The sequence below is a fragment of the Rana temporaria genome, chromosome 1 (genome assembly GCF_905171775.1).
Source record: "Rana temporaria chromosome 1, aRanTem1.1, whole genome shotgun sequence".
NCBI lineage: Eukaryota > Metazoa > Chordata > Amphibia > Anura > Ranidae > Rana > Rana temporaria.
The window spans coordinates 643269623-643297059 of NC_053489.1; the positions used below are offsets into that span (position 1 = coordinate 643269623).

At 45.3% G+C, this 27437-nt stretch overlaps 1 protein-coding gene across 1 annotated transcript in view; it reads right to left on the reverse strand.

Annotated features, from left to right (window-relative positions):
* Nucleotides 1–735: 735 nt before the first annotated feature.
* ADRA1D (adrenoceptor alpha 1D) overlaps nt 736–27437 on the reverse strand; it is a 239342-nt gene continuing 212640 nt past the window's right edge. Inside the window, exon 2 of the mRNA XM_040335488.1 lies at nt 736–1404. Within this exon, the coding sequence (XP_040191422.1) occupies nt 854–1404 (551 nt within the window). The 3' untranslated portion in view covers nt 736–853. The remainder of the gene's footprint in view (nt 1405–27437) is intronic.

Sequence of the window (27437 nt, forward strand, 5' to 3'; positions counted from 1 at the left end):
CCGACAGGCTTACGGCTTCGTACGCCTTCGGATCTTAGGCTGCAATACTTTGGCCGCCGCTGGATGGAGTTCGGGTCGTTTTCCAGCGTTGGGTACGCAAATTAGCTTTTACGGCGATCCACGAAGCTACTCGCGTGCGTTACGTCGTTTTTTCCCGTCGCAAAGTTAAGCCAGCTTTTTCATGGCTTAACTTTACACCAGCCATGTTAAAGTATGGCCGTCGTTCCCGCGTCAAATTTAATTATTTTTTTTTGGCGTAAGTACATTACGCACGTCGCCATTCACAAACACGTCGGGGCGCCGTAATTTCACGCAAAGCACGTGGGGAAATTTCCTAACGGAGCATGCGCAGAACGTTCGGCGCGGGAGCGCGCCTAATTTAAATGGTACACGCCCCATTTGAATTAGGCAGGCTTGCCCTGGACGTCTTTACGTTACTCCGCCGCAAGTTTATACTCAAGTGCTTTGTGAATCAGGCACTTACGAGGAAAACTTGCGGCGGTGTAACTTAAAGGCGATACGTTACGCCGCCGCAGTTCTCTATGAATCTGGCCCATAGTCTTTAGTAAAATCACCCTAAAAATTCACCATGGCAGCCAGACAGTAAACATTTTATGAGAAATCACCTGTTGTAACCTCTATCCCTCCAGTTTTCTTTTAGCAGACATCGTTTTCTAAAAAAAAAAAAAGAAGAGAGACCTGTAGTCTGAGACGATCACACATTTTTCTTTTAGTTTTTAGTTTTTTTTACTGCATACCAAAAATCTTTTATAATCCACATTTGTTTTTCCAATAAAATCACAATTTTTTAAACAACCATCCCGCCCACAGATAAAACAATAATAGATGACATCTATATATCAGTTTCTCGAAGTCCACAGCAGTCTGATAAATCGTACATTTGACACTCAAGTTCTGTAAAGTCATTGGAGACGGCCATTGAGATGGACTCAACTTCACTCTTGTAGGCCGCTGACATGTTGCTCTTCGTGGAGCTGCTGCGAATTTTATTAGAAAGGTTGTTCATTTTCTCTTTCAGCTGAGAAGAAGAGTTCTGAAAAGGGGAGATTAATTTCCAGCTATTACAATCCACGTTTTTCCTCTTTGTTGTTATCCCCTGGTTACCAGGGTTATAAATAAACGAGGAGTTCATAGAAGAGAAATCTGTGGTTTCAGAGCCTCTCCGTGAACTGTTCATTGATGTCCTCCATTGATGGTCATAGACCCGCCAGAGAGGGCGCCGTCTCCTGCGGCAGCGGCATCTTAGCAGCCTGATAAATGCTCTTTTAAATTCCTTGCTCGAACATGGGTATATGATAGGATTGACGCAGCTGTTGAAGTAGCCCAGCCAGAAGATCACTTTGAAGACACCGTCTGAAGGCTTCAGATTAGGAAAGAAAGATCCTGAACAAGGAAGGAAACAGAAAAACAAGATTAGTATGCACGATTGTAATCCTTAAAGCGGAGGTTCACCCATGGAGAACACATTTTCCCCTTAGATTAATGCTCGTTTTGTCTAGGGGAATCGGCTATTTGTTTTAAAATATGATCCGTACTTACCGTTTACGAGATGCATCTTCTCCGTCGCTTCCGGGTATGGGCTGCGGGACTGGGCGTTCCTTCTTGATTGACAGTCTTCCGAGAGGCTTCCGACGGTTGCATCCATCGCGTCACGATTTTCCGAAAGAAGCCGAACGTCGGTGCGCAGGCGCAGTATAGAGCCGCACCGACGTTCGGCTTCTTTCGGCTACTAGTGACGCGATGGATGCGACTGTCGGAAGCCTCTCGGAAGACTGTCAATCAAGAAGGAACGCCCGCTCCCGAAGACCCATACCCGGAAGCGACGGAGAGGATGCATCTCGAAAACGGGTAAGTACTGCTCATATTTTAAAACAAATAGCCGATTCCCCTAGACAAAACGAGCATCCAGCTATGGGGAAAAGAGGAAAAAAAACAGAAATGGGTGAACTCCCGCTTTAACAATATAGTCTACTTAAACCCAAGAACAGAATTTTAATACATTGCAACTAGTGACTGTGTGGTGGATGATTCTAAAATTCCTATTTTCAAATTAGGCGAATTCTTTTTATTATTAGAATCACTGAAATGTTTCTCTTTCCTATATTCCTTATACTGTTTATTTGTTTTTATATGCATTATGCATACGTATGTATGGGTATGTCACAATACTGCTTATTTTCCTTGAGGATTTTCTATCAGATATTGTTTTAAAGTAACAGGATAATATGAAGGACATTATGCTTCTGATGTGTTCAACCTCCTATCCCCATATTGCATTCCCCTTTGCTTCACATTCAAAGCCCTTCCGTGGAGAGAAACAGATATGGACTTGTGCAAGGACCCCTCCCCCTTCCCCTCACTCGGAGCTTGCGTGACTTTTGAAAGGAACTTTGGATCTTGTAACAAGAGCTGTTTATGCTAGATACAAACTTCTCCTCCTACTTTTTCTTTTACATGGGTTTGAGGAGAGAACCCTTGCAAAGATGACCAAGAAACCCCTGTGTTTTAGTATTAAACAAAGACTTGGACATGTGCTCGCAGGAGGGTGGGTGAGGGGATTGTGAATGGGAGGAGTAGTGTGTGATTGGGAGGATAGAGTGGGTGTGTATGTATAATGTGAACCAATCAAATGCATGTATTTGTGATTCTATGCTTTTAATAAAAGGAAGCTGTGTGGGCCATAGCCCTGCTCTTGCTGGTGAATGCTGAAAGAGGTGAGATGTGGTCTTTTTTGTCTATGGATTGCACAGTCTCACCATATTAATTTGAATCAAACGGCAGAATGGAGTTAGCCCTGAGGTTGTATCAGGGCCTCATCCTCATCAACTGCATTGGTAGAGGAAAGAGTAACCGCTCAGATGAACCAAAGAGCCTTCTCACTGGATCCAAACCATGGGTGCCGGCAATGCAATGATGATGCAAAATATAGAGGAAACAGCCGCACTCCAAAAAACGTTCCCTTTATTAAAACTGATCACAAAAAATACATGCTACAGCAAAAAAATACACCGTTACACAGTGCTTAATCATAGCTACACTGTGTAACGGTGTGAAACGCGTCCGCTTCTGTTCTATTTTTTGCTGTGGCATGTATTTTTTGTGACCAGTTTTAATAAAAGGAAAGTTTTTTTTGGAGTGCGGCTGTCCAAGTTTACCTCTATATTTTGCATGGTGACTGCATTTTTTTGTGTTTTTTCAGTTTATTAAAGTGGATGTAAACCCGAAATATTTTTTTTATTATGTCACAATGTAGGGTATAAGATTTCCTATCATCTGTGCCCAGTCTTGCCACACAGAGTTAATCCAGCTCTGAGCAATCCTCTTCTATCGTTTAGTTAAAAAAAAAAGACTTACAGAGAAAAACCTTAGTCCGTTCCGCCCCCTTGCTGTGAGTGACAGGTTATTTACATATCTCATGCACTAAACCTGGAGACAGGCATTATTTTTCAATTCCCACCCCCACTCCTTTTCTGAAGTCATGTGGTTACTTTTCTGGATTTTGACTGGATGTTAGTGATCATAGCAGAATTTAGTGTAAGGAATACACAGGAAAAAATGCATGTTGACAAGGGGAGTGTAGAGGAGGGTTCCCCACCCTCCTCTACACTCCCCTTGTCAACTGACATCACGACTCCACCCACAGAGCTCCAGACAACAGATCCACCCACAGAATCTGCAGTTTTTCAGTTCTTATAACAGACAGGAGGGGAGACATTTGACAGGTAAGGATACATGCAGGAGGGGGTGTTGTAGTTCACAAAGGTAACCTGGAGGGGAAGATAAGACTTCTTTTGGTAACACCCCAAAGAGCAAAGGACATCACTGGATTTATATATTTTTTGCACTTGTAAAACAGATATAAGGAAACACTTTGAATTATATATTTAGCAGAACAAAAAGGGAGCAAATTAGAGAATTTCATTGTTAGGGATTACATGCAAGCGTCTCAATTTCTTCATGACTTTTCCCCACCAATCCTCACCATGCCCTTGTCCATGTATATAGGCTGAAGTAGGAGAGGGTATCCTAACACTTTCCCGCTAACCGTATGCATATACAGTGGAACCTTGGTTTACGAGTAACACGGTTAACGAGCGTTTTGAATAACGAGCAACTTTTTTTTACCCGGGTCACCTGATTGCTGTGATAGCCTCTGATTGGCTGTCACGGGGATCAATCACTGTAAAGCCTGCCCCTGTGTTTTTTTCCTCTCTGAATAGAGGGCAGAGATACTATTGTATCTCTCTCTCATTGCAGACAAAAAAATAACAATGTGTAAAAAAAAAAAAAAAAACCTAGATGAAGGTTTGATGTCAGTTTGGGCCGAGTAGGGTAGGATTTAAAAAAAAAAAAAGCTTTTTTTAAATTAATATTATTGTCAGTTGGTGTCAATGGGCTAGATTCACATAGATCAGCGGATCTTTAGATCCGCGTGATCTATGTGATTTAAGATCCGCTGCCGCAAGTTTGAGAGGCAAGTGGGTAATTCACAAACCACTTACCTCCAAACTTGCGGCGGCGGATCGTAAAAACCCCCGGCGGAATTCAAATTCCGCGGCTAGGGGGAGTGTACTATTTAAATCAGGCACGTCCCCGCGCCGATTTAAATGAGCATGCGCCGTTCACGAAATTTCCGGCGTGCATTGCTCCCACTGACGTCGCTAGGACGTCAGTGGTTTTGGCGTGAGCGTAACTTGCGGCGCGCGGGTTTCTGAATCGGCGTACGCAAACGACGTAAAAAAAAATCAAAATCGACGCGGGTACGAAGGCTATACTTAACATTGGCTGCGCCTCATAGAAGCAGGGGTAAGTATACGCCGGGAAAACCGCTACGGAAACGTTGTAACAACACTGCTTCGGGTCCGCGTACGTTCGTGAATTTGCGTATCTTGCTGATTTACATATTTCTCATATAACACAGTTACACCTGTCGGATCTTAGGCATAGCTATGCGTAACCTGATTCTATGAATCAGGCGCATAGATACGACCAGCCTAACTCAGAGATACGACGGCATATCAGGAGATACACCGTCGTATCTCTCTGTGAATCTAGCCCAGTGTGTGTAATGTAGGATTAAAAAGAGAAAAAAGAAAAATGTGCACTATTGTTTCTACAGGTATATACAACAACTAACATACACATATGTGGTATCACTGTGATCATAGGTTATGGTAGTAGCAAGAAATATATAGCTAAAAAAAAAAAAAAAAAAAAAAAAGATTCCTATTAAAACCAGTTCTCCTTTGATAATATAAAACATTAAGAGAGATCTATTACTATTTACCACCAAATTAAAGCCCAATTTGTCCTGAAAAAACAAGTCATAATCCACCTTGGATACACAAAGTAGTTGTGATGATGATATGTACGGTTTTACTAACAAGTCAAAGTTGCACAATTGTGCTTAGGCATTGAAATTTGTGGAATGACTTGAAGACTGCAGTCCAGAGATGGTCACCATCAAATTTAATTCAACTTGAGCAGTTCTGCAAAGAAGAGGGGGCAAATATTGCAAAGTCCAGGGGCCAGATTCACGAGGAGATACGACGGCGGATCTCCTGCGACTGATTCATAAGAATCAGTTTCGCATAGATCTCCCTTAGATCCGACTGGTGTAACTGACTTACATCAGTCGGATCTTAGGCTGCAATCTACCGTCGGCCGCTAGGTGTCGTCATGGTTTTTTACGCGTCGGATATGCAAATGAGGAGAACCGCCGATTCAAGTCCAAACGCTTTTTTTTTACGTCGTTTGCGTTCGGCTTTTTCCGGCGGATAGTTACCCCTGCTATATGAGGGGTAGCTAATGTTAAGTATGGCCGTCGTTCCCGCGCCGAGATTCAAATTTTTACGTCGTTTGCATAAGTCGATCGGGAATACGGATGGCCGGAATTTACGTAGCCGCCAAAAACAATGACGTCCTAGCGACGTCATTTGGAGCATACGCACTGGGCAATTTCGCCGGCGGCGCATGCGCAGTTAAATCGGCGCGGGAACGCAATTTTCGAGGTAAGTGCTTTGTGAATACTGCACTGGCCTCGCTAAATTGCACCGGCGGATCGTAAATCACATAGATTACGCGGATCTAAAGCTCCGCTAATCTATGTGAATCTAGCCCCAGATGTGCAAAATTAGTAGAATCATCCCAACAGACTAAAGACTCTAATTAAAACAAACTGTGGTCCAATGAAATACTGACATAAGGAAGGGGGGGGGGGGTAGTTGATCCTTTTTCCAACTCAGTAATTCTGTTTTTGATTTTCTTTAAAATTTTCTGACATGTTGGTGTTATACACTGTGCACTGTGCCCTTCAGGCAAAAATCCACAGAAAAGTAAGATGGAAGTTCGATCGTGTGCCTGAGGCTTAAGAGTTCCCTTCACCGTTACTAAGGGGCCATCCCAACCCCTGAAAAACAACCCCACACCAAAATCCCCCCTCCACCAAATGATTTGGACCAGTGCACAAAGCAAGGTCCATAAAGACGTGGATGAGCGAGTTTGGGGTGGAGGAACTTGACTGGCCTGGACAGAGTCCTGACCTCAACCCGATAGAACACCTTTGAGATGAATAAGAGTGGAGACTGCGAGCCAGGCCTTCAAGTCCAACACAGTGCTAGTCAAACATTCCCATAGACACACTCCTAAACCTTGTGGACGGCCTTCCCAGAAGAGTTGAAGCTGTTATAGCTGCAAAGGGTGGGCCAACTCAATATTGAACCCAACGGACTAAGACTGGAATGTCATTAAAGTTCATGTGTGTGTGTGTAAAGGCAGGTGTCCCAATACTTTTGACATTATAGTGTATCTTTCACTTGGATATTATTATAAGTTGCATTAGTAAATACAGGTGGATAAAACAAATTATTAAAATTCTATTAAAATCTTTTAACGGTAATACGCTAGGCTGGTGCACCTTTGTTTTCTTTTCTCTTGTTTGCCACTAGGATATCCCCATCCATGTTGGTATCATCCTTATGGGCATTGGGCAATTGACTTTTGGATTATCCTCTCGTGCGCAGGAGAATTTGTTTTCTGTGTTTTAGCCCTGGTTCACATTGATGCTACTTTGAAAGGTCAGCGCGATTTCAGGTGCTACTTGATAGACATCTGTGTGGCTTCATGCACAGATGTCTATTGAAGTCGCACCTGAAATCTGCAAAAGTAGTGCAGGAACTACTTTTGCAAATCGGTGCAACGCCCCAAAATCGGTGTCGCACCAATTGGAACAGCGCCATTGCCTCCAATAGGCTGCGACTTGTCATGTGATTTGATCTCTCAAATCGCATGACAAATCGCTCCAATGTGAACCAAGGCTTAACCACTTCGCGCCCGGTCAATAGTCAATTGACGTCTGGGAAGGGGTTGTGAAATCCTGACTGGACTTCTATTGACGTCCTGCAGGATTACATGCCGGGGGGCACGTTGTGCGGCGATCGGTGATGCGGGGTGTCAGTCTGACACCCTGCATCACCGATCTCGGTAAAGAGCCTCCGTGATCAGCCGTGTCCAACCACGGCTGATCACGATGTAAACAGGAAGAGACGTTAAGCGGCTCTTCCTCACTCGCGTCTGACAGACGCGAGTAGAGGAGAGCCGATCGGCGGCTCTCCTGACAGGGGGGTTCACGCTGATTGTTTATCAGCGCAGCCTCCCCTCGGATGCAAACACTGGACCACCAGGGAGTGCCCCCCGGTGCTCAATAGAGCAAAAAACAAAAACAAACAAACAAACAAAAAAAAACACCAATAAAAAAATAAAATTAACACAATCGATGCCAATCAGTGCCCACAAATGGGCACTGACTGTCTGACTGACCCCTCAGTGTCCATCAGTGCCACCCAGTGTCCATCAGTGCCACCTCTTAGTGCCCATCTATGCCCAGTGCCCACCTATCAGTGCTCATCTGTGCCACCCATAAGTACCCATCAGTGCCACCCATAAGTGCCACCCATGAGTGCCCATCAGTGCTGCCAAAGAGTGCCCAGTGCCGCCTATGAGTGCCCATCAGTGCCACCTACGAGTGCCCATCAGTGCAGCATACCAGCGCCGCCCATCAGTGCCACCTCATCTGTGCCCATCAGTGTCGCCATATCAGTGCCCATAATTGAATAAGAAAACCTATTTCCAAAAAAAATTGACAGAAAAAAATAGAAACGTAATTTAAAAAAAAAAAAAAAAAAAAAATCGCAGAGGTGATCAAATACCACCAAAAGAAAGCTCTATTTGTGGGAACAAAATGATAAAACTTTCATTTGGGTACAGTGTAGCATGACCGCACAATTGTCATTCAAATTGCGAAAAGTGCTAAAAGCTAAAAATTGGCCTGGGCAGGAAGGTGCGTAAGTGCCCGGTATGGAAGTGGTTAAGGATAAAACAAAAACCATGTCTGCCTTCATTCATTTCAGGCTACAATGCACCAAAACATGGTTATTTTAACTACTTGCCGACCAGCCGCCGTAGAATGGCGGCAGGTTGGCTCTCCTGGGCGAGAGCCCGTAGCTTTACGTCGGCTCTTTTAGCGGCTACTAGGTGCGCGTGACTCCCGTGTAGGGTGACCACGTGTCCCGGTTTGCCCGGGATCGTCCCGTAATATACATTTTTGTCCCGTGTCCCGGGAGCCTTCAAACCGGGACAATAGAGAGTCCCGGAATCAACTGCCTGCCACACTCACTGCCGCTGCTGTCGCTGTAATTAAATGATTCTAAATCACTGGTTGCTAGGGAAGCCCCGCTTGGCTTGTAGCAACCAGTGACGTCACCGTGTCCCGCTCTCTGCGCCTCCGACTCCTCCCCCACCTCCTCCTCCTCCAGCGGCCAGCCGCGATTCTTGCTGCAGAGAGAGCAGCAGCGCCAGCGTAACAGGCAGAGAGACAGCACCGTCACAGCAGTGAGTCACTCACCTACCGCGGCACAGACCAAGACATCCTCCTCCTCCCCTTCAGGCCTTGGTTGCTCAGCTGGACTCGATCCGCCGCCCGTCCTGAGTCCCGACCTCCCGCGAGTCCCGACTTCCGCTGCGCCGCGCCGGCCATCCTTGGAGCAGGGGCAGAAAAGGTAGGTGCAGGGGGGGGGGGGGGGGGTTGACCATGCAATGGGGGGAGAGATTATACAGTCCAGATTACAATTTGCAGGGGCAGCAGAGGTGACAGTGAGAAAGGGGGGGGGGGTTGCATGGTGCACCCCCCTTTCTCTGTCACCTCTGCTGCCCCTGCAAATTGTAATCTGGACTGTATAATCTCTCTCTACCCAGTCCTCCGTCAGCCAGTCCCTCTGTCAGCCAGTCCCTCTGTCAGCCAGTCCCTCTGTCACCCAGTCCCTCTGTCACCCAGTCCTTCCGTCACCCAGCTCTCCGTCACCCAGTCCTTCCGTCACCCAGCTCTCCGTCACCCAGCTCTCCGTCACCCAGCTCTCCGTCACCCAGCTCTCCGTCACCCAGCTCTCCGTCACCCAGCTCTCCGTCACCCAGCTCTCCGTCACCCAGCCCTCCGTCACCCAGCCCTCCGTCACCCAGCTCTCCGTCACCCAGCCCTCCGTCACCCAGCCCTCCGTCACCCAGCTCTCCGTCACCCAGCTCTCCGTCACCCAGCCCTCCGTCACCCAGCTCTCCGTCACCCAGCTCTCCGTCACCCAGCTCTCAGTCACCCAGCTCTCCGTCACCCAGCCCTCCGTCAGGCAGCCCTCCGTCACCCAGCTCTCTGTCACCCAGTCCCTGTCACCCAGCCCTCCGTCACCCAGCCCTCCGTCACCCAGCCCTCCGTCACCCAGTCCCTCCGTCACCCAGCTCTCTGTCACCCAGCTCTCTGTCACCCAGCTCTCTGTCACCCAGCTCTCTGTCACCCAGCTCTCTGTCACCCTGTCCCCTGTCACCCTGTCCCCTGTCACCCTGTCCCCCAGTCCTCTGTCCCCCAGTCCTCTGTCACTCAGTCCCCCCTCACCCAGCCCTCTGTCACCCTGTCACCCAGCCCTCTGTCACCCTGTCACCCAGCCTTCTGTCACCCCGCCCTCTGTCACCCCGCCCTCTGTCACCCAGCCCTCTGTCACCCAGCCCTCTGTCACCCAGCCCTCTGTCACCCAGTCCTCTGTCACCCAGTCACCCAGTCCTCTGTCACCCTGTCACCCAGTCCTCTGTCACCCAGTCCTCTGTCACCCTGTCACCCAGCCCTCTGTCACCCGGCCCTCTGTCACCCGGCCCTCTGTCACCCGGCCCTCTGTCACCCGGCCCTCTGTCACCCAGTCCTCTGTCACCCAGTCCTCTGTCACCCAGTCCTCTGTCACCCAGTCCTCTGTCACCCAGTCCTCTGTCACCCTGTCACCCAGTCCTCTGTCACCCGGCCCTCTGTCACCCGGCCCTCTGTCACCCAGCTCTCCATCACCCAGTCCTCCGTCACCCAGCTCTCCGTCACCCAACCCCCTGTCACCCAGCCCTCTGTCACCCTGTCACCCAGCCCTCTGTCACCCTGTCACCCAGTCCCTCTGTCACCCAGTCCCTCTGTCACCCAGTCCCTCTGTCACCCAGTCCTCTGTCACCCAGTCCTCTGTCACCCTGTCACCCAGTCCTCTGTCACCCAGTCCTCTGTCACCCTGTCACCCAGCCCTCTGTCACCCAGCCCTCTGTCACCCTGTCACCCAGCCCTCTGTCACCCTGTCACCCAGCCCTCTGTCACCCAGCCCTCTGTCACCCACACCCAGCCCTCCGCCACCCAGTCCCCCTGTCCCCCTCTGTCACCCAGCCCTCTGTCACCCAGTCCCCTGTCACCCAGCCCTCTGTCACCCAGCCCTCTGTCACCCAGCTCCAGCTCTCTGTCACCCAGCTCTCTGTCACCCAGCCCTCTGTCACCCAGCCCTCTGTCACCCAGCCCTCTGTCACCCAGCCCTCTGTCACCTGTCACCCAGCCCTCTGTCACCCAGCCCTCTGTCACTCAGCCCTCTGTCACTCAGCCCCCTGTCACCCAGTCCCCTGTCACCCAGTCCCCTGTCACCCAGCCCTCTGTCACCCAGCCCTCTGTCACCCAGCTCCAGATCTCTGTCACCCAGCTCTCTGTCACCCAGCCCTCTGTCACCCAGCCCTCTGTCACCTGTCACCCAGCCCTCTGTCACCCAGCCCTCTGTCACCCAGCCCTCTGTCACCCAGCCCTCTGTCACTCAGCCCTCTGTCACTCAGCCCTCTGTCACCCAGTCCCCTGTCACCCAGCCCTCTGTCACCCAGCCCTCTGTCACCCAGCCCTCTGTCACCCAGCCCTCTGTCACCCAGCCCCCTGTCACCCAGCCCCCTGTCACCCAGCCCCCTTTCACCCAGTCCCCTTTCACCCTGTCCTCCGTCACCCAGCCCTCCGTCACCCAGCCCTCCGTCACCCAGTCCCCTGTCACCCAGTCCCCTGTCACCCAGTCCCCTGTCACCCAGTCCCCTGTCACCCAGTCCCCTGTCACCCAGTCCTCTGTCACTCTGTCACCCAGCCCTCTGTCACCCAGCCCTCTGTCACCCAGTCCCCTGTCACCCAGCCCTCTGTCACGGGCCCGCTGATTTCAGGATACGCCCCTGCCCCCAAAACTGGCAAAAAAATATGTAAAAAAACGTATTTTTTTTTTGGGGGGGGGGGGTGTCCCTGAATGGCAGTTTGGAAATGTGGTCACCCTACTCCCGTGACTCCCGTGACTCCCGTGCGGGTGCCCGCGATCACTCGTTACAGAGCGGGGACCGGGAGCTGTGTGTGTAAACACACAGCTCCGGTCCTGTCAGGGGGGGAAATGCTGATCCTTTGTTCATACAATGTATGAACAGAAGATCAGTGATTTCCCCTAGTGAGGCCACCCCCCCTACAGTTAGAACACACCCAGGGAACATACTTAACCCCTTCCCCGCCCCCTAGTGTTAACCCCTTCCCTGCCAGTGGCATTTTTATAGTAATCCAATGCATTTTTATAGCACTGATCGCTATAAAAATGCCAATGGTCCCAAAAATGTGTCAAAAGTGTCCGAAGTGTACCCCATAATGTCGTAGTACCGAAAAAAAATCACTGATCGCCGCCATTACTAGTAAAAAAAAAATATATTAATAAAAATGCCATAAAAATACCCCCTATTTTGTAAACGCTATAACTTTAGCGCAAACCAATCAATAAACGCTTATTGCGATTTTTTAACGAAAAATATGTAGAAGAATAAGTATCGGCCTAAACTGAGGAAAAAAAATGTTTTTTTTATATATTTTTGGGGGATATTTATTACAGCAAAAAGTAAAAAATAATAATTTTTTTCAAAATTGTCGCTCTATTTTTGTTTATAGCGCAAAAAATAAAAACCGCAGAGGTGATCAAATACCACCAAAAGAAAGCTCTATTTGTGGGGAAAAAATGACGCCAATTTTGTTTGGGAGCCACGTCGCACGACCGCGCAATTGTCAGTTAAAGCGAAGCAGTGCCGAATCGCAAAAAGTGCTCTGGTCTTTGGGCAGCAATATGGTCCGGGGGGTAAGTGGTTAAAGGGGGATGATTCTTTTCTATACCCACTGTATATATAGACACACAGCGTTATATATATACTGTGTGTATACTGTAGATACAGTAAATTGTATGTACAGAGGACAGCAGCTTTTCTGAACTTCATTATAATAACAAATACCTGTTTAAAAATACTTGAAGCAGCCAGCTACCCTATCACCCTCGGAACACTTGTGCAATCACATACTCCCTGCAGCGTATCTTCCCCCTCCAAGTACTGCAGAATCCCAACGATAACTAATTACTAAAAGCTGAAAACACATGATTTTTCCACTCGGAAATAAATGAGCATGGTAGCGTGGAGCCAAAAAAGATATTAAATATATCTTCAGACGCAGACAAAGAAAACGAAGAATGCCAGGATTTAGAACAACACTCAAACTTGTATTGGAACCCAAGCTGTTCTTTATTACAACTCATTAGAAATTTTAAAGGGAAAATTCCACTTTCTCTAAAAAGTGATCTATTTTATATATCAATGCTACACAAGCTGTTTTGTAAATGATTGTCATTAAATATGACTTTTGCATTTCAATCTCCAGCTGCTATGAGTTTCTAACACGGCTGGAAAATTCGAATGTCTCTTTCTTGCAGCCGTGGTGTCAACTCGCCATGACGGAATCGCATGACGGGAAAAAATACCCATATGGCGTTGCTGATCAGTGGCCAGAAGAGAGAGGCTTTGCTCGTTCATCAGCTGAAACGCTACAGACTCTCCCTCGCCAGAGACGAAGCTTCTGCTGTTGACGTAAAAGGTAAATGGTTTTTAGTCTTTTTTTTTCATTTTTACAGATTTTTTAAACCACTTCAGCCCCGGAAGCTTTTACCCCCTTCCTGACCAGAGCACTTTTTACAGTTTGGCACTGCATCGCTTTAACTGACAATTGCGCGGTCATGCAACGCTGTACCCAAACAGAGCTTTCTTTTGCTGGTGTTTGATCACCTCTGCGGTTTTTATTTTTTGCACTATAAACAAAAAAAGAGTGTCAATTTTTTTATTTTTTTTTACTTTTTGCTATAATAAATATCCGCATTTTTTTTTTTATTATTTCTTTATCAGTTTAGGACAATATGTAATCTTCTACATATTTTTGGTAAAAAAAAAATCGCAATAAGCGCATATTGATTGGTTTGTGCAAAAGTTATAGGGCCAGATTTACAGACAAATACGTTGCGCAGCGGCGGCGTAACGTATCCCATTTACGTTACACCGCCGCAAGTTTACAGCGTAAGTGCCTGATTCACAAAGCACTTACCTGTAAACTTGCGGCAGTGTAGCGTAAATCTGCTCGGCGCAAGCCCGCCTAATTCAAATGGGGCGTGTACCATTTAAATTAGGCGCGTTCCCGCGCCGAACGTTCTGCGCATGCTCCATTAGGAAATTTTCCGCCGTGCTTTGCGCGAAATTACGGCGCCCCAACGTGTTTTTTGAACAGCAACATGCGTAACGTACTTTCGTATTCCCGGACGTCTTACGCAAAAAAAAAAAATTGAAATTTGACGCGGGAACGACGGCCATACTTTAACATGGATGGTCTAATGTTACACCATCTAAATAGGACTCGTAACTTTACGACGGGAAAAGCCGACTAGCGACGACGTAAGAGAATGCGACGAACGCGCGTACCTTCGTGGATCGCCGTAATCAGCTAATTTGCATACCCGACGCTGGAAAACGACGCAAACTCCACCCAGCGGCCGCCGGAGAATTACACCTAGGATCCGAAGGCGTACGAAGCCGTACGCCTGTCGGATCTTTGCCAAAAGACGTCGTATCTTGGTTTGAGGATTCCAAAACAAGATACGACGCGGCAAATTTGAAAGTACGCCAGAGCATCAGTAGATACTCCGGCATACTTTTTCTGTGAATCTGGCCCTCTGTCTACAAACTATGGAAAAGATTTATGGCATTTTTATTCTTTTTTTTTTACTAGTAATTGCAGTGATCTCCTGACAGACAGATCGAACACTTTTGACCCTTTTTTTTTAACATTGACGATTATACAGCGATCAGTGCTAAAAAAATGCACTGATTACTGTGTAAATGTCACTGGCAGAGGGTTAATACTAGGGGGTGATCAAGGGATTAACTGTGTGTTCCCTCAGTGTGTTCTAACTGTGTGGGGATGGGAGTGACTAGGAGAGGAGACATATTGTTTTTCCTATTTCCCTGACAACACAGGGATCCCTGACAATCCCTGCGCTGGCACTCGTGCATGCAATCGTGCCCACTGGCCACGCGCATCGGGTTCCCCGCCGTGCAGTGGGCGTGCATGCGCCCTTCGGTGGCCGAAATAGAGAGGGACGTACCCATACAGGGTTTCACTGTCATTCTGCCGGAGTATATCTGTGTGAGCTGGTCGGGAACCGGTTAATTTTAATTTAAAAGAGTCACGCTACTATAAGATAATGATATAAGGGACCTTTCACAGGGGACGCCCCGTGAACCCCGCTTGCTCAGCGGGGATCGCTCCATTGATCCCCGATGAGCCGGCGGATGACAGGGCGGTCCCCGCACACTGTGCAGGGACCGCCCTGTCTTTTCTCCGCTCTCCCCTATGGGGGATCAGATGAACATGGAACGTCTGTCCGTGTTCACCCGATCCGATCCGCAGACGGATGGAAAAATAGGGTCTGCAGAATTGGAGGATTGTGGACCCGGATGAGATCGGATGAGATCGGGTGTCAGCGGATGTTCATCCGCTGACACCTGCAATTTCATAGGGATCAATGTATGTACCTTTTTCATCCGTAAGCGGATGGATGAAAAAGCGGACATACGGTCCGCAGGTGTGAAAGGGGCCTAACAATCATAATCAATGTGCATCTGACTCATGTATACAAAATGTAGAAATACAAATAACATAAAAAAATGTAATTAACAATCTAATAGCCAGATTCAGAAAGCTTTCCGCCGGCGTATCAGTAGATCCGCCGACGTAACTCTGAATCTACGCCGTCCTAAATTTAAGCGTATTCTGGAAACCAGGTATGCTTAAATTAGGCTAAGATACGAGCGGCGTAAGTCTCCTACGCCGTCGTATCTTAGGGTGCAATTTTTCCGCTGGCCGCTAGGTGGTGCTTCCGTTGAGTTCGGCGTAGAATATGTAAATGACTAGATACGCCGATTCACGAACGTACGTGCGCCCGGCGCATTTTTTTTACGTCGTTTACATATGGCTTTTTCCGGCATAAAGTTAGTTGAACAAATAGCTGGACTAGTCAATGTTAAGTATGGCCGTCGTTCCCGCGTCTAAATTTGAAAATAGAAATAAGCACATACCAAAAAAAAACTGCACTGTGATTTACTGCTTGGGAGGTTTCAGGAGGATGGGTTACACCAGTGTGGGTGAAGGCAGCAAAGGAATTGCTATCTTATGAATCGATTTTATTATTAAATTACCTTGGAATCTTCGATGTGTGTTTGGCAACCTCATTGGATTGTATGTGTGTGGCTTCTCAACTGGTGGTCAGTGGTAGGAATGCTCCCTACATTGGTAGTTAGTGGGAGGAATGCTCTTTACATTGATGGTCGATGGAAAGAGTGCTTCCTACAATGGTGGTCAGTGGAAAGAATGCCCCTTACAGATAGCAGAAATGGTAATTGCTGTAAGTGGTTACGTATTTGAGAGGCATAAATTACTCATTGAGCCCATTACAACCTCTGGAGGAACCCGAGGGATCCACAAAACCCTGTTTGAGAAAGTCTGTACTATGCTAAGGCTTTCATCCTACCTCTAAAATATTGCATTTGTTATATGTATTTGTTGATAAATGTAAAGTTATGCACTTGGGGGCTAAGAATATGCATGCATCGTACATACTAGGGGGAGTACAACTGGGGGGATCTGTAGTGGAGAAGGATCTGGGGGTTTTGGTAAATCATAAGCTCAATAATGGCATGCAACGCCAAGCTGCGGTTTCCAAAGCGAGCAAAGTCCTTTCTTGTATTAAGAGAGGTATGGACTCCAGAGTGAGAGATATCATTTTACCCCCCTGTACAAATCATTAGTAAGACCTCATCTGGAATATGCAGTTCAGTTTTGGGCACCAGTTCTCAAAAAGGATATCGGAGAACTGGAGAAAGTGCAGAGAAGGGCAACCAAACTGATAAGAGGCATGGAGGAGCTCAGCTATGAGGAAAGATTAGAGGAACTAAATCTATTCACTCTTGAGAAGAGGAGAATTAGGGGGGATATGATCAACATGTACAAATATATATGGGGTCCATATAGTGAACTTGGTGTTGAGTTATTTACTTTATGGGGGCACTCTTTACGTCTAGAGGAAAAGAGATTTCATCTCCAAATACGGAAAGGTTTCTTTACAGTAAGAGCTGTGAAAATGTGGAATAGACTCCTTGTAGGGGTGGTTCTGGCCAGCTCAGTAGATTGCTTTAAAGTGGTTGTAAACCCACTTTTTTCCACTTTTGCCTACAGGTAAGCCTATAATAAGGCTTACCTGTAGGTATAAAGAATATCTCCTAAACCTGTACGGTTTAGGGGATATTCCCCTCGCAATGCGCCGCTGATTGCAGCGGCGCATGCGCAGGGGGGATCCTCGGCTGAAGGGCCGGCACCGCCGACCCATGCCGGAAAGGAAATCTCCCGTGCGCATGTGCTGGAGTGACGTCATCGCCGCTCCAGCCAATCACAGCGCTGGAGCGGCGATACCCGGAAGACACGCTTGGCTCGGTATGGCGTGGACCAGGTAAGTTCCCTACCTCATTCCGAGGTAAGTACTTAGTACTGACATTTATAGGTAAAGTTGATCCAGGGAAAATCCAATTGCCTCTCGGGGATCAGGAATGAATTTTTTCCCCTGCTGTAGCAAATTGGATCATGCTCTGCTGGGTTTTTTCGTCTTCCTCTGGATCAACTGTCGGTATAGAATTGGGTATATGGGATTGTATGATATTATTTATTTTTAATTTTATTTTTCATGGTTGAACTGGATGGACTTGTGTCTTTTTTCAACCTGACTAACTATGTAACTATGTAACTATATTAAAAGTCAGTAAAAAGGAAAGGTAGGCAATGAAAAAAGAGCTTGTGAGTTTAGCCAAAAGGTGTCCTTCTTTCTTTCTTTCCTCAGAAAGTTGGACTATATGCCTTAGGCCTCGTACACATGACCGAGTTTCTTGGCAAAAACCAGCAAGAAACTTGCTGTTTTTTTTTTTTGCCGAGGAAACCGGTCGTGTGTACACTTTTCAACGAGGAAACTGTCGAAGATATCGTCAAGCCAAAAAGAGAGCATGTCTTCTTTTTCCTCGACGGCAATGGAGAAATTTGGCTCGCAGAGATCCTCGACAGCCTAACAAGGAACTCGACGAGCAAAACGATGTGTTTCGCCGTCGAGTTTCTCGGTCGTGTGTACGAGGCTTAAGGCAAGGAGCAATGTGAAAGGTGCAGTAGCTACCAGTATCCAGTCAGAACTCATCCATCAATGATATAATTACCGTAACCTAAAGGGACTGGTCGCCATGGAATTCTTCTTGCTACACATCATCGTTGCTTTACAATGCCTTATTGAATATTCTTTACTTGTATGCATAAGCTATAGAAACCTCTATTAGAAATTGAGATACTCAAAGTGAAGCTCCCAGGATGTCACACCAATTCTAAAGTATCCTCAGACAGATAAGTGCCAGAATTTCGAGGCTTAGTCCTGAGTAGTGTTGCTCACGAATATTCGTATTGCGAATATTCGGCTCGAATATGGCATATTCGAGTATTCGCGAATATCTCGAATTTCGCGGCCAATATTCGCTATTCCGAATATTCGAATTTTTTCAATTTTATTTTTAAAACAGATCACATCCTATCGACGTCTAAAAGCATTGCTGGTATGATTAGAGACCCTGGGCCGAGTAGCTAAGCTGAGGCGATCCTTTTATGTTGCCGAATATAAAAAAAAAAAAATTGCGAAATTTCGCTAATGCGAAAATGATTGCGAATTTTCGATAACTGTGGTAGGAGAACTCTGATTGTCTCTGATGCAAAAGGGGGGGGCTTTGTGTATGTGTATGTTATGAATATTTGTATGTTTGATATTATTTTTTTTTGTAAGAAGGAAAAAATTGCGCATACCTTAAAAAAAGGGGAGAATACAGCAGCAACTCAAAAATGTTATACAACATAAATTAATACAAGACAGAAAATGGAGTCGCTCTACAAGAATAAAAAATATGTCTAGTGACAAGACATGTGGGCAAATTATAAAATAAGCAAGCGCAAATAACTTGTGAAATACACAGTGAAACAAATATATAAAGAAATATAGTCCCAATAATAGAAAAATAATCTTTCATAAAAATGTCTTTGATATGTGAAGTGAAAAAAAGTCCAAAGCATGCAGCATGAACGTGTTCAATCTTCAAGGTGTTTGATTGACAAACGGCTGTGACAGATGGATAGAGTAAGGAAACACCACCAATGCAAAACACTTTTTATTTTCTATTGTAAAATATCACGAATATTCTGAGCCAATCAGAGTGCTTCTTCCGCATTTGCCGAATATTCGCAATTATTTTGTATTGTAAAATATCACGAATATTCTGAGCCAATCAGAGTGCTCCTTCCGAAATTTCGCCATCAATATCGCATTCGCATTTTGCAAAATTTCGATACAATATCACGAATATTCTGAGCCAATCAGAGTGCAAAATATCACGAATATTCTGAGCCAATCAGAGTGCTCCTTCCGCTGTTGTCGAAATTTCGCAATTATTTTCGCATTCGCAATAGCGAAATTTCGCAAAAATTTCATTTCGATAAAATATCACGAATATTCGAATTTAGCGAATATTTCTCGAATATTCGGCTATATATTCGTGATATATCGCGAAATCGAATATGGCGTATTCTGCTCAACACTAGTCCTGAGTGCCCATAGCAGCCAATCAGATTCCAACAAAAGGTTATTTTTCTCGTTGATATTTGGAAATAGTTGAAAAAAAAAAGCCTGTTAATTTGCCAGGTACAATAGAGTCTGTTCTATTTTCGGGCACATTGATAAATTAGACTCTTGTGCTGTCAATGTAAGAACCCTGCTGATTGCGAGGCCTTTTCCAGAGTTGCAAACGAGCCTCTCTCTGCACGTTTTTCAGATAAATGGATGGCTAAAGTGTTGCTCCAATGCCTTTCATAACATGGCAGTGATAAAAGTCCCTGTTTGTTCCTATCTTTATTAAATAAACCCATGTGTGTTGATATTGGCTGTACACTTCCCTCACAAGCTCAGCGAAATCATAACAAAGCGGCGAGAACGTGTCTCGGCACTGTTTGGCTTCTTTAGGAACTCTTACCCTCCGTATTTCTTAAATATTTGACTTGTTTAACTGCTGTACCGATGGTATCACAGATCAAAGAGGAATCACAAAGCCGTCTCCACTAACCAAATACGGTCTTGCAGACAACGGTTTGAAGAAGGGGTAGAAGCTGTACAGACAGGTAGTGTGATGGTGAACTCCATTATTCCATCCACTGGGTGAATATTACAATTTTCAGTCATAGTGGTTCAAGCTAAAGTTTGGGGAAATTTCAGAATTACCCTTGCAGTGGGGCTTCTCCTGCACTACAAGGGATAAATGCTCTTTTTTTGCCAGGATACCAATAAAAAGCAGTTTACTTGCCTTATCCTACACCAGGGGCGGACTGACCATTGGGACTCTTGGGCACTGCCTGAGGGCCCCATGCCACTAGGGGGCCCCATCAGGGTTGCCAGCCTCAATAAAACCAGGGACAGTGTGTAAAAATCTGTGTTTTCTTTTTTTTTTACATCTGTCCCTGATATGTCCAAAACCGACATGCTTTTGATGTGAAAATCCTGAGATTTTAGCTGCCTCCTGGCGAGGTTGGCCATCTGTAAGCCCGGGGGGGCCCCATAATCTTCTATTGCCCGGGGGCCCCATGAGTTGTCAGTCCACTCTTGCAGGCTTTCTCCTCTCTGTGCTACCAGAGAGGAGACCAGACGTGCTTCCTTCACGTCTGATCCATCCTTTCACCCTTCCTTCCCTTTCTTCCTTCATAGTCCTCCGCTTCCTTCATGTCTGATCCATCCTTCCTTCCTTCCTTCATTCATACCCCTTTGCTTCCGTCATGTCTGATCGATCCTTCCTTCCTTAATTCATTCCCCTTTGCTTCCTTCATGTCTGATCCATACTTCCACCCTTCCTTCCCTTTCTTCCTTCATAGTCCTCCGTTTCCTTCATATCTGATCCATCCTTCCTTCCTTCATTCATACTCCTTCGCTTCCTTCATGTCTGATCCATCCTGCCATCCTTCCTTCCTTCATTCCTTCATAGTCCTCCGCTTCCTTAATGTCGGATCCATCCTTCCTTCCTTCATTCATACCCCTTTGCTTCCTTCATGTCTGATCCATCATTCCATCCTTCCTTCCTTCATAGTCCTCCACTTCCTTCATGTCTGGTCCACCCTTCCTTCCTAGTCCTCTCCTTCCTTCATGTCTGATCCGTTCTTCCTTTCTTCGTTCATACCCCTCTGCTTTCTTCATGTCTTATCCTTCCTTCTTTCCTTACTTCCTTCATACCCCTCCGCTTCCTTCATGTCTGATCCATCCTTTCTTCATACCCTACTGCTTCATTCATGTCTGATCCATCCTTCCTTCATATCTCTCTGCTTCCTTCATGTCTGATCCATCCTTCCTTCCTTCATTGATACCCCTTTGCTTCCTTCATGTCTGATCCATCCTTCGTTCATATCTCTCCGCTTCCTACATGTCTGATCCATCCTTCCTTCGTAACCCTCTGCTACCTTCATGTCTGATGTTTTCTTCTTTCCTTACTTCCCTTGAATCCACCTGCTTCCTTCAAGTCTGATCCATCCTTCCTTCATTATTGATCTATCCTTCCTTCAAACCCCTTCGCTTCCTTCATGTCGGATCCATCCTTCCTTCCTTCATACCCCTCTGTTTCCTTTATATCTGATCCATCCTTCCTTCACACGCCTCCACTTCATTTATGTCTGATTCTTCCTTCTTTCCTTACTTCCTCAATACCCCTCCACTTCCTTTATGTCTAATCCAGCCTTTCTTCATACTCCTCCACTTTCTTTATGTCTGATCCTTCCTTCTTTCCTTACTTCCTTCATACCCCTCTGCTTCCTTCATGTGTGATCCATCTATCCTTCGTACCACTCCGCTTCCTTCATGTGTGATCTTTTCTTCTTTCCTTACTTCCCTTGAATCCATCGGCTTCCTTCAAGTCTGATCCATCCATCCTTCATGTCTGATCCATCCTTCCTTCTTTCATACCCTCCCCCCCTCCTCGCTTCCTTAATGTCCGATTCTTCCTTCTTTCCTTACTTCCTTCATACCCCTCTGCTTCCTTCATGTCTGATCCATCTATCCTTCGTACCACTCAGCTTCCTTCATGTCTGATCCATCCTTCCTTCTTTCATACCCTCCCCCCCTCCTCGCTTCCTTAATGTCTGATTCTTCCTTCTTTCCTTACTTCCTTCATACTGCTTTGTTTCCTTTATGTCTAATCAATCCTTTTATCATACTCCTCCACTTTCTTCATGTCTGATCCTTTCTTCTTTCATTACTTCCTCAATACCCCTCCACTTCCTTTATGTCTAATCCAGCCTTTCTTCATACTCCTGAACTTTCTTTATGTCTGATCCTTCCTTCTTTCCTTACTTCCTTCATACCCCTCTGCTTCCTTCATGTCTGATCCATCTATCCTTCGTACCACTCCGCTTCCTTCATGTCTGATCTTTCCTTACTTCCCTTGAATCCATCGGCTTCCTTCAAGTCTGATCCATCCATCCTTCATGTCTGATCCATCCTTCCTTCTTTCATACCCCCCTCCCCGCTTCCTTTATGTCTGATTCTTCCTTCTTTCCTTACTTCCGTCATACCGCTTTGCTTCTTTTATGTCTAATCAATCCTTTTATCATACTCCTCCACTTTCTTCATGCCTGATGCTTCCTTCTTTCATTACTTCCTTCACACCCCTCCACTTCCTTCATGTCTGATCTTCCTTTCTTCCTGTATTCCTTCCTTCCCCTCCCCTTGCTTCCCGTCCATTCCCTTCCTTTTTCTTTCTTCATACATTATGATACTCCACATTGTTCTAGTATACGAGAAGACCTTGTATATTCTATGAAAAGATCCAATGAGTTGCCCTGCTGCATTCATATCAGACCGAGGTTCCACCTAGATAGAGCTCTCATTTAATGTATTCCTGCATTCAAAAGTTTGATGTGTTCCAAACAAAAGCAATCCAACCATTAAATTGGAAAGACGACACATGATTGCTTTTTACTTTTCACCAACGGTTTTCTGTGTCCTTTGGATGATATCCCCAATTGTACAAACAGTAATCCGCCCCCACATGGCTTTTTAGTTTACCTTGTTGAATAAAGCGATAGAAAGAGAACACTGAATCATTTCACAAACCAAAGAGCAGTCTCCACCGTTCCAACTGATATTATAGAAGAGGGAACATCCAGTTTACTAAGTGTCTCTGATCGTCATAGCTTGTTGAGATCTTTCAGAGATTTATGCAAAAAAAAAAAAGAAGCATTTAGATGGATCAAATAAGTCTTTTAAAAGCCTCATTAAATGAATGCTTAAAGGGGGTTCTAATCAGAGGAACTAGAGAGAAGATGATTGCAGGGAAGTAAAAGGTTCTTTATTGAACTAACATAAATAAAACTTCCTAATTGCCTTAAAGGCAAGGGAAAGCTTTGTTATTACTGCCATTCTGTTTCATAGGGCCAGATTCACAGTCTGGCGGCGCAGCGTAACGTAACCCGTTTACGTTACACCGCCGCAAATTTCCCGATTTAGTGCCCGATCCACAAAGCACTTACCTGAAAATTTGCGGCGGTGTATCGTAAACAGGTCCGGCGCAAGGCGGCTCAATTCAAATGGGGCGGGTACCATTTAAATTAGGTGCGCTCCCGCGCCGGACGTACTGCGCATGCTCCCGTCGCAAATTTCCCGACGTGCTTTGCGCGAAATTACGACGCGCCGACGTTTTGTGAATCGCGACGTGAAAAAAAGACTTGCGCCGAAAAAAAAAAAAAAATCAAAAGCGACGCAGGAAAGACGGGCATACTTTAACATGGTGGAGTACTTTTACACAATGTTAAAGGTGCCCTATCTTTGCGACGAAAATCTAACACTCGCAACGACGTAACGACGGGAAAAATCTTCGTGGATCGCCGTAACTCCTAATTTGCATACCCGACGCTGTATTACGACGCAAACTCCCCCCAGCGGCGGCCGCGGTATTGCATCCTAAGATCCGACAGTGTAAAACAATTACACCTGTTGGATCTTCTGGCTATCTATGCGTAACTGATTCTATGAATCTATGATAGAACAACAGATACGACGGCGTATCAGGAGATACGCCGTCGTATCTGCTCTGTGAATCTGGCCCATAGTTAGCAATGTATGCCGCAGCCTCTGAGCAGGTCAGGCAATAATAAAAAGAAATACCTAGCAGAAAAAGTTTTTTTTTTTAAATAGGCCATAATATTATAGCTGCCTACCTGTAATAAATGCCCTAGTCATGCTTTAGCTCCATCTAGTGGCCAACTGGGGAATACTTTCAGCATTTTGACTTTCCCATCCACCATCCTATGATTAGAGGAGGGATTAAAGTGCACTATGAGAAGAAGAGATGTTTTCCTCTCTTGTATCAGACTTTAAAGTCTTAAAACAATGTATGTATGTATATATATATATATATATATATATATATATATATATATATATATATATATATATATATATACACACATAGGGCCAGATCCACGTAGATATAAGCGGGCGTATCGTATCGTAGTAACGCCGCGCCGCCGCAACTTAGAGAGGCAAGTGCTGTATTCACAAAGCACTTGCGTCTAAAGTTACGGCGGCGTAGCGTAAATGTGCCGGCGTAAGCGCGCCTAAATCAAATGAGGAACGGGGGGGCGTGTTTTATGTAAACTAAGCATGACCCCACGTAAATGACGCTTTTTTCGAGCGGCGCATGCGCGCGCATGCTCAGTATCACGTCGAATTTTCAAATTAAATTACGCCCGCTCAATGCCTAGACGACGTGAACGTAACTTACGCAAAGCCCTATTTGCGAACGTTTTACGCAGACGACGTAAACGACGGAAAATTCGACGCTGTCCCGACGTCCATACTTAACATTGCGTACGCCTCACTATAGCAGGGGTAACTTTACGCCGGTCCGACGCCTTACGCAAACGACGCATATAGAAACGCCGGGCGCACGTACGTTCGTGAATCGGCGTATCTACCTAATTTGCATATTATACGCGTAAATCTACGGAAGCGCCACCTAGCGGCCAGCGTAAATATGCAACTAAGATACGACGGCGTAAGAGACTTACGTCAGTGGTATCTAAGCAAAAATCCGGCGTATCTTGCTTTCTGGATACAGAAAAAAGATACGCCGGCGCATCCTAGAAGTTACGTGGCGTATCAATAGATACGCCGACGCAACTTCTTTATGGATCTGGCCCATATACTTTTTTAAGACTTTAAAAGCTGAAAACAGGATGCATCCCGTGGTCTTTTTTTTTATAGTTTTATTTGATTATATTTTTTCAATAATAGGTCATTACTGGGATGCTCTTGGAGAGATGTCATGGAATGCACCTATCCCATTAACCACTGCCTTTTGAATGATGAATATTTCATGATGATGTTACTTTGACTGATTATTAATTGAATAATTGGTTCCAGACATTTTGAGATGTATTTAAATGTCTTTATGTGGACTACTATTTAGATGTGTTCCTATCTGAGGAAGGACGCGATCATGTCAGCCCGACACTGTCATACAATGAAATACTTCTGACACGTTTGTCTATTTTTTGTGTTCAATAAATTTGATGTGCAGCAATCACACTTGACTTTTATATACATCTTTATAGCTATAGATATATACAGTATCTCACAAAAGTGAGTACACCCCTTACATTAATGTCTAAACTGCTGGCAACAAAATTGAGTACACCCCTTTTGTGAGATACTGTAGGATATATATATATATATATATATATATATATATATATATATATATATATATATATATATATATATTTATATATACAGTATCTAACAAATGTAAGTACACCCCTCACATTTTTGAAAATATTTTATTCTATCTTTTCATGTAAAAACACTGAAGAAATGACACTTTGCTACAATGTAAAGGAATGAGTCTACGGCTTGTATAACAGTGTACATTTGCTGTCCTCCTAAAATAACTCAACATGGTTTCTAGTGCCAAAATAATCTAGAATTATGAAATACACCAATAATCATATAGTGTCCCAAAATGTGAACAAAATTCCAAAATATGAAAAAATGTTAAAAGAAAAAGTGAAATGTTTTGTTTAATATGATGACTCTCTAAGTCAATACACACAAAACATCAAGTGACTCCACCACAGTGGAGTCCTTCACCAATCCAAATATATATAAAGATAGTGGCCCAGATTCACAAAGAGATACGCCGACGTAACTCTAAATCTAAGCCCGTCGTATGTGTATGCTCAAACTGAGATAGACTTAAACATGCCTAAGATACGACGGCGCAGGGTGCAATATTTACGCTGGCTGCTAGGTGGCGCTTCCATTGAGTTTGGCGTAGAATATGCAAATGAGTCGTTATGCCGATTCACGAACGTACGCTTGCCCGTCGCAGTAAAGATACGTGGAGTAAAGATAAACATGCCCCCTAGGTGGCGTACTCAATGTTAAGTATGGCCGCCGTTCCCGCGTCGCAATTTGAAAATTTTACGTCGTTTGCGTAACTCGTCCGTGAATGGGGCTGGACGCCATTTACGTTCACGTCAAAACCAATGACGTCATTGCAACGTCATTTGGAGCAATGCACCCTGGGATATTTTCTAGACGGCGCATGCGCAGTATGTTCGGCGCGGGAACGCGCTTAATTTAAATGCTCCACGCCCCCTACCCGGCTAATTTGAATTAGGCGGGCTTGCGCCGGGTGATTTACGCTACGCCGCCGCAACTTTACAGGCAAGTGCTTTGTGAATAAAGCACTTGCCTGATAAACTTGCGGCGGCGTAACGTAAATTAAATACGTTACGCCCGCCCACAAATACGACCATCTACGTGAATCTGGCCCATAGAAAACATCTGAGTGGTCTCTAATGGCCATCTTTAGTCCAGACACATAAAACATTTTAAATATATATATGTATAAATTTTACAAAAATATGGATGATCTCTGATGGCCAGCTAGCTTTAGTTTAGTTCAGACACATAAAATGTACTAAAAATCAAACCGTCGAAGACCAAGGAAATATTCTCATTCCGAAGTTGCCCAAGTCTGAAGCCTCGTACACACGACGGCGGAACTCGACCGGCGAAACACATTGTTTTCCTCGTTAAGTTCCTTGTTAGGCTGTCGAGGAACTAGACAAGCCAATTTTCTCCATTCCCGTCGAGGAAATAGAGAACATGCTCTCTTTTTGGCTCGTCTAGTTTCTCGACAGTTTCCTCGAAAAAAATGTACACACGACCGTTTCCTCGGCAAAAAAATATCTCCCAGCAAGTTTCTTGTTGATTTTTGCCGAGAAACTCGGTCGTGTGTACGAGGTCTGAGACAGGTTCCCTTTAAAGCCCATTGTTGTATCTTTCAGAGCTTTTATGCCGTGTACACACGATCGGTCAATCCGATGAGAACAGTCTGATGGACCGTTTTCATCAGACCAAACCGATCGCGTGTGGGCCCCATCGGTTATTTATTCATCGGTTACAATTTTTTAAACTTGTTTAGAAAATAACCAATGGATACCTAACCGATAGAAAAAAAAACGATTGTTTGTAGGCACGTCCATCGGTTAAAAATCCATGCATGCTTAGACTAAATTAGGGGACGGGAGCGCTCGTTCT